This window comes from Pseudoliparis swirei, chromosome 2 (assembly GCF_029220125.1).
Source record: "Pseudoliparis swirei isolate HS2019 ecotype Mariana Trench chromosome 2, NWPU_hadal_v1, whole genome shotgun sequence".
NCBI classification, from domain to species: Eukaryota; Metazoa; Chordata; class Actinopteri; order Perciformes; family Liparidae; genus Pseudoliparis; species Pseudoliparis swirei.
The window spans coordinates 5,495,886-5,504,333 of NC_079389.1; the positions used below are offsets into that span (position 1 = coordinate 5,495,886).

Sequence of the window (8,448 nt, forward strand, 5' to 3'; positions counted from 1 at the left end):
GAATGCCGCTTGGTTTAATTTTGTATTACAGTGTCAAACCATCTCATATACATAAATAATATATAGGCTACCATACATAGTAATATAGTAGCTAGCACGAGGCGAGCTAGCTACATGTTCTCTTCCTGTTTTCAACGGCTGTCTGTAACCACGACAACAACGGACGCGTTCGGTTCAAAGTCGGCAGTTAACGCGGTCGCTTGTTAAACCGTAACACCGGTTTCAAGTAGCCGTGGCCATTTAGTTTAGTTACCGGATCTTCGCCACAGAAAGCCAACACTTCCACTTCCAGAGAGGAGAGGTCGTTCCACGCTCTGAGTTTCACACGTACGGGTCCTGGAGAGAAGCATATATTAAAATAATAATCAGCTCATATCAAATAATAATAATAATGGTGTGTTTTTTCAGTGTTTTGAATACGTCTTCCATACCTTGAATTGGATTCGCAAGATGAAAGACGCCCTCGCCTGTTTTCATTTCTCTGGTGTCGTAGTGCGAGCTGTTGTCTCCGGTCAGAGAGAAGAGGAGCAGCACCGGCGCCCCGCGGTCCAGGGAAACACCGACAGTCAGACCCGGAGAGCGGAGATGATCCCCCCCCTCTGGAGACACGGAGGCCCGGAGCCCGCCTACCCTCTCCAACACACACACCTGCAGTGCATGAAGCATTAGAACAAGGAGAAACACGTCAACTTCCCCTTCTGATGCAAGTTATTATTATTATTGGTTGCCATCTTTCACAACAGTGTAGTGAAGGATGAAGACTCACAACCCAAAATATATGCAGGAGATCTATTATTGGTAAATAGTCAACTAGTAATCAATATTTACAATTATCATTGCTATTATTATTATTATTTATTATATTTATTGGTTTAGAAGGGTTGTCATCTTTCACTGCAGTGTAGTGAAGGATGAAGACTCAGAACCCAACATGTATGCAGAAGATCTATTATTGGTGAATAGTCAACTAGTAATCAATATTTATTATTATCACTGCTATTATTATTATGATTATTATTATTAGTGAAGGATGAAGACTCAGAACCCAACATATATGAAGAAGATGTATTCTTATTATTATTATCACTGCTATTTTATTCATTTTTATTTGTATGAGTATTTTTATTATTTATTTATATTTATTTTATTTATATATTTATTTTAATTTATTTTATTTGTATTAATATTATTATTATTATTATTAATATGATCAACAATAGCAATCTCTCACGTTTTTTGGGGTATTTTCTTATTGGGCTATTGGTAATTAAAAAATACTGATATTGAACCGTTTCTGTGTTTGACCACTAGGAGCAGTAGAGAGCTATGTTATGAGTTATGTACCCTAACCCTTTTAGGTGATGCTATATTTAAAGGTTTCGAACATTTCTAATTCAGAGTGCCTTCACTTGACATATCAACTCCGTAATCAAATGATCAACATGTCAACTGTAACTCTCATACTTCATACCCCTCTATCACAATGGGGACTTACACATAAAGGATTGATGCATCATGTTGCTTATTCCTTTATTGATATGAAATGACCCGGTCACTCGGCGGCCGTTGATGTACCTGCAGGTGTGTGCACACCTCCCGCTCCGTGACCATGTTGGATGCGTAGAGGGTCAGCCGGTGGCAGCCGGGCCCGAGCCGCTGCATCGCCTCTGGAGTCACGGAGATGTTCTCGGGAACATTTCCTCTAAATACGGAGGAACCCAGCAACAACGTGTCATCCCTCTGGATTCTGTAGTTCACGTTTGAACCTTCGGAAAGAAAAGAGAAAACAAAAGGATCGATTTTGAAAGGGTTAAGTTCACCCCTTCATCAAAAATACTTACTGTCTTTCAACTTTATTAATCTAGATTGTTTTGGTGTGAGTTGTTTTGGAGAGATGTCTGTCTACTCGTCAATATAATGATTTATATATATACATAAATATATGTGTATATGTGAGGGAACTATAGTGTATGTATATATATATATATATATATATATATATATATATATACATACACACACTATAGTTCCTCCACATATATGTTAGAATGTATATATAAATATATACATATACATATATATATATATACATGAATATATGTGTATATGTGGGAGAATTATACTATTTATAAATATATATATATATATATATGTACACACTATTGTTCCTCCACATATCCACATGTGTATATATGTAATGTGTATATATATATACTGTATATATATATATATATATATATGTACATGTAGAGATGTCTTTCTTCTTGCCAATATAATGGGAAGCAAAAATAAATATATATATATATATATATATATATATACAGTATATATATGGTCCCGCCACATTGAAAGAAGGCAGACATCTCTACGGCCCAAAATATCAAAAACGTGATGACTCACACTAAAAAACAATTCCGATCGATAAATAACACTTCAGAACAAAATCTATTTTTTGATATGGGAGTTAAACGAAACAACAAAAACTCAAGAAACTTGATGCAGGGATTTCCGATTGGACAAGATCAACGACGCCACGCACCCACCTGCCTTCACCGCCATTTCAATGAGAAGCGCCTCTCCCTGGAGGGTCTGGCAGCCGTTGGCCTGAAAGGACCGGCGGCCCCCGGCGAAGCACCGGACGCCACCGAACACCGTGATGGGTTCTTGGATGGCGATCGTGCTCTGAGCCGCCACGTGAACGCCGCTGCCGGTGCCGCATTCGACCGCCACAACAAATGTGCCCGGGTGAGTATACCTGTGCACCTCGCTGCTCTCCAACCTGAGAGGAAAAAGCATCCATAGCACAGGTTACGTGTACACTAGCGGTCAAACTTTTTAGAACACCTCCATTTCTCCAGTTTTTATTGAAATGTACACACAGTTTAATTTCTCAATGTACTCTGAAATTAAAGCATAGAGCAGGGGCGTCAAACTCATTTCCCCCGTGGGCCACATCAGCATCATGGCTGCCTCTTAAAGGGCCAGTACTGAAACATATACACGTATAAACTACTTCCTTTGCATTTGATTATTGTTTATTTGAGTGTTGAAATATTATACATGAGAACACTCCTCTAATATTATAATATAAACCCATTTAATTTTTAAATCCTTCAAAATAAAAGCACAGGATTTACTCACCCCTCTGGACTGCGCAGGTAAACAACTCGTCCGTCTCCGGTACTGATCTTGCAGCTGGGCGTTCCCTGAGTCTCACGTAAGAGCCACGCCACGCTGATGGTGACGTCGTCAAAAACAGCTGCCACGGCGCTCACTGACAGCGTGAGCCCTGGATGGAGATGATGAGCATCTTTACAAATATGTAATATTTAATACAGCAAGACCACATCGGGGAACATGTAAGTATCGAGATGTTTTTCTCCGTCTCCGTTTCTGATTCACACAATATTACATTATGAAATAAACAGATTTATTACATCAGATATTTCCTTGACATATTTCTGTATGCATGAGCACAAACTTTAAGTCATAGTTTAGTTGGTTGCTGTAACTACTTTAGACTCAAGAGGAGATGTACAAATACAACCCAAAAAGGACTTGTTGAAGTTTGGATTTTGGGGTAACTGCTTGACAAAAGTAGGCAAAATAGGCCTTTTTTCATCTTTTAATTAAACTCCACCACCATGTGTTGAAAAGGGAAGTTTTCTTTTAAGACCATGATGTCTTTTGATGTGTTTTTAGAGAGGTTGCCACATATTGTAATATTCTCTCCGTAGTTATATGGTGTTTCATCTTATGTCCACTTGGAAACAAGTGAATAACGAGTGGAATAGGAAACAATCGCATCTGTTTTTAAAAGATAAAAAACATTTGCCGTGACCTACCGTCTGTGCAGTGGTGGTCCACAGACAGGTAGCTCTGAGGACACGGCTCAACCAGGGAGTCCACCACTGCAGCAACCTGGCACACCTGCCGGCCGTGGCAGTGAGCTGGAGAACACAAGGAGAACATAAGAGAACGCAATCAGCGTACTATTGGCAACACATGGCAACGAGTATGGCATCATTGAAAGTCTTCCAGATCAAAACTCAATATCAGTTCCAGAGGCGCAGTGGGAACTCTAATCACACCTCCAGCCTGTGTTTAACGGAGCAGTGTGTACGGAGGATGTAGTGGCCTCTAGTGGTGAGGTTGCAGATTGCATCCGACTGAAATCGCTCCCTTTTACAAGCCTGTCGGAGAACCGTGTGGCCTTCAGGTAACGTAAGAAACGCAAAAGACCTTTTTGATTTGTCCATTCTGGGCGACTGTAGAAACTTGGCGTGAAGAGGACCTCCTTTCTCACAAAAGAATGGATAATACAAATAAACAAATAAGAGTTTGAGGTCATTATAAAATAATGAAAACATAATAACATAGTAGTATACATATATTAAAATTATAACATTATTTTATGAATAGTATTGCTGACTATTGGCATAAAAACATACGTTGCACATGTAACCTCTGTAATTGAATGTGCAATGCAGAAGTTTCGCCTTCGTTCCTGCTTCTTCAAGTACAGGGTAGTTAGGTGAATTAAAATTTGAAATCTAACTTGTACAGCATGTACACTCCACTCCCTCTGACCCGATGCATGCTGGGAAAGGCCTCCGTGTCCCATGAACATGAACAGAATGACCACGTTTGGACAATGAATGGATGGGAAGTCTGCTTTTGCCATTAGTTAAAAGCACAAGTCAATATTGACTGGATGGATATCATTGATTCATCTATAAGGCTCTTAAGTTATCATTGTGTGGGTTTTTTTTCCCTTCCGTATGACCTGATGGGCAAATAAAGGTCTTTATGTACTTTACGACATCTGGCAATCACTTCCCTCAAACATGGGTTGAGTATCGTCACAGTTTTAATCCATGCAGAACCTTTTCACGAGGCATGAGTGTTTGTTTTCCTATTCAGATTTGTTTTCCTATTGAGCTCACCATGTCAAATGAGAGGAGCTACTATGAAGCTGAGTGGGTGTATTGTGTAGATCAAATCCTTTAATGGGTCGAAATTAATTCAATTCAGTTTATTTTGTGTAGCCCAACATCACAAATTACTAATTTACCTCAGAGGGCTTTACAATCTGTACACATACGACATCCCTGACCTTTGACCTCACATCGGATCAGGAAAAACTCCCAAAAAATAGAAAAAAAAACTTTCACGGGGAAAAAAGGGAAGAAACCTTCAGGAGAGCAACAGAGGAGGATAACTTTTATTTATTAGAATAATTATTATATTTTACGCAATATGAATTCGACATATTATTATTGTTATTAGTATTTATTATTATTATTATTTATTACTAGTATTATTATTATAAATTATAATTTATTTATTTATTATTATTATTATTACTTGTTATTATTATTATTTATTTATTATTATTATGTTATTATTGTCATAACAAAATGACTACGTGACATGGAAATAATTCTAAATTTGAGCATGTCTTACCTGTTAATGGTTCTACAACATCCAACCAGCCACACTGGTGTCCCGTGGATGTTATCGGTGGGGGGGGCGTGGATCGACAGTAATGAAAGTTCTTACGACCGTAGAAGCCGCCGTCTATCATCACGACTTGACCAGAACTGCACTGCACAGAGGGGTTTGCCCCCGCACACACAATGGATCTCCCAGAGTCTAGGAAAGGCACCAAAACAATGCAACATGAGTTTATTTTAGTATATGCTGCGGTGTTTTCTGCCATTGCGAGGAGTCAGAGTACGTACCAAACTGACAGATGAAGCTCAGTTTTTTGTGGCAGTCTCTTGTCGCTTCCCATTGGAAGCCCGAGTGTCTCAGCGCGTGTCCGCAAGCTGCTCCGGGCGGCGGGCTGCTCACCCAGTTTGAATAGGTGACAGGTGAACCATCCAGCCAAGAGAGAGCACCTGAGGATGGAACACACACACACATATACAGAGTGTGTGTGCACAGTTTGAACTGAAGTGGCTGGGTGTAGAAGGAGCAGGAAGTCATAATGATGTTTCTCACTACTCCATAGAATGTACTGCTTTTTCTGCAGGTCAGATATATAGATTAAAAAATATATAATATTTACATCTATCTATAGATATATGTATATATTTTAAAAATATATTATTTATATATATACTTTTAAAACATATATATTTATAGATCTTTTTAAATATATTTTATATATGTATAGATATATAGATTAAAACAAATATAGTATATATATCTATATAGATATACTGTATATATTTAAATATATATATATTATTTATATATATCCTATTAATATATATATATATTTATATATATATGAATATATATGTATACAGGACTGTCTCAGAAAATTAGAATATTGTGATGAAGTTCTTTATTTTCTGTAATGCAATTAAAAAAACAAAAATGTCATGCATTCTGGATTCATTACAAATCAACTCAAATATTGCAAGCCTTTTATTCTTTTAATATTAATATTTTTTAATTGCATTACAGAAAATAAAGAACTTTATCACAATATTCTAATTTTCTGAGACAGTCCTGTATATATATATATGTTTTTAACCCTTGTGTTGCCTTAGGGTCATTTTGACCCGAATCAATATTACACCCTCCCCCCGCCTTAGGATTAATTTGACCCCATTCAATATTTAATGTCGGTGTTCTTTCGGGAGTCAACAAACAAACATAAAGTGCCTCACACTTAAACTTGGAAAACAATATTAATTCTAATAATTTTCTGGAGGTTTTAATTGCTGGCGTCAAATTGAACCCAAAGGGTAAAATATGTTAGTAAATATAAAGGTAACAGGAGGGTGAAACATTGAATCGGGTCAAAATGACCCAAAGGCGGGGGGAGGGTGTAATATTGATTCAGGTCAAAATGACCCGAAGGCAACACAAGGGTTAAATATGTAGGTCCGTGAAATTTGGTATGACACCAGACACAAAATTATGGGATCTTTATTTCTCAACTACTTAAAGAATCGAGCTGTGTAGCTCAGTGCAAACAATTAGGGCATTAATAACTTAGTAAATAACTATTGTGGACAGCTCTTCTGTTAAAAATGAAATAAAAGGACAACAATTCCACACAGTTAACTCACAATCAACAACATGAAACATCACAGTCCAATCAGAGAAGTTGGACACAATTGTACCAAATTAACCATCATTTCCAAGACTTTTACCTTAAATCACCATCAGAAATAATGTAAAATCTCATAATAATTTTTTGTTACAAGCAGAATTAAACTCATGCATCTCAGGTGGATGAACACCTGTACACATCTGCATGACAGCAGATGTGTACAGTTATGTTATTTAGCGCATACATTTTTCCACTTTGGTTTTCTTACCTTCAGGGGTTGCATAATGTCGTAAGTTCAGAGTGGCGTCGGGTGCCAGTCCGAGCCACACATCCTTCTCGGGGTCCGAGAGTCTCTGAAGGAAATGTTGAGTTTCTTCATCGTGGATGAACGCCAGGTGTCCACCGCGCTGCTCGCACCGAGCCTGTGCACTGACGAAACTATGCCGGAGATCCACAAACTCGTAGCAGGAGCCGCCGAAGGCCCTCTGGTGCTCCGGGCAGCTGGCGGGAACATTCGCCTCGACCGCAGCGCAAGACGGACAGACGAGTGTCGGCAGCATCAGCAGGTGGACAAACGTCCAGCGCATCGTCTCGGTTTTTACTTCTCTCTTTTTCAACTTCTTAGTGCTCTTGCAGTTTCACCCTTCCATCTAATGCTCTCACACACACACACACACACCTGGTCACGTCATGCTTTTAAATGGGTCCAACATGAGCCTCTCTCAATTCAGTGGGCCATTGTTTTACTAGAACAGCTATCGTCTCTCAAAGAACAATGAATGCATGACACAGAGCTGAAACACGAGAAGGCAGCTTCGACCAGATGGCGAGAGCTTGAGGTTATATCGGGTTAGCCAATAATTCACACCACTAATACAAAATAACATATATCTATATATACAGTGGGTACGGAAAGTATCTCAAGGAGGATCAGAAGAAATCGACCGCATGGGAGTTAAATATGAGCGTCACAGCAAAGGATCTGAATATTTATGACCATGTGATATTTCATTTTTTCTTTTATAATAAATTTGCTGAAATTTCTGCATTTCATTTTTTATGTCAAGATGGGGTGCTGAGTGACATTAATGAGAAATAAAATTAACTTTTTTGATTTTAGCAAATGGCTGCAAAGGCGACAAAGAGTGAACATTGTCAAGGGGTCTGAATACTTTCCGTACCCTCTGTATATACAGTAATAGAATGGCTACTCGGGGCCTGAGCACCAACACCTTCAAGCTGCATTTTTTAAGTCTCTCTCATACTCGAAAGCTCAGCAAATTCGGCAGGCTTACTGAACTGTACTGGTGAACTATTTTCGCCCCACAGATGTTAGACAGGCTCCTCCGTTCTTACGTCAGATGGACTTGTTCTAC

The 8,448-nt window shown here is 38.6% G+C and overlaps 1 protein-coding gene across 1 annotated transcript in view; it reads right to left on the reverse strand.

Annotated features, from left to right (window-relative positions):
• Positions 1 to 7,659, reverse strand: part of LOC130201793 (polycystic kidney disease protein 1-like 2) — a 39,710-nt gene extending 32,051 nt beyond the window's left edge. Inside the window, exons 1-7 of the mRNA XM_056426913.1 lie at positions 7,341 to 7,659; positions 3,846 to 3,950; positions 3,142 to 3,289; positions 2,544 to 2,779; positions 1,576 to 1,766; positions 432 to 648; positions 254 to 336 (exon numbers count right to left, since the gene is read on the reverse strand). Coding sequence (XP_056282888.1) covers positions 254 to 336; positions 432 to 648; positions 1,576 to 1,766; positions 2,544 to 2,779; positions 3,142 to 3,289; positions 3,846 to 3,950; positions 7,341 to 7,659 — 1,299 coding nt within the window. The remainder of the gene's footprint in view (positions 1 to 253; positions 337 to 431; positions 649 to 1,575; positions 1,767 to 2,543; positions 2,780 to 3,141; positions 3,290 to 3,845; positions 3,951 to 7,340) is intronic.
• Between the last annotated feature and the right edge of the window lie 789 nt (positions 7,660 to 8,448).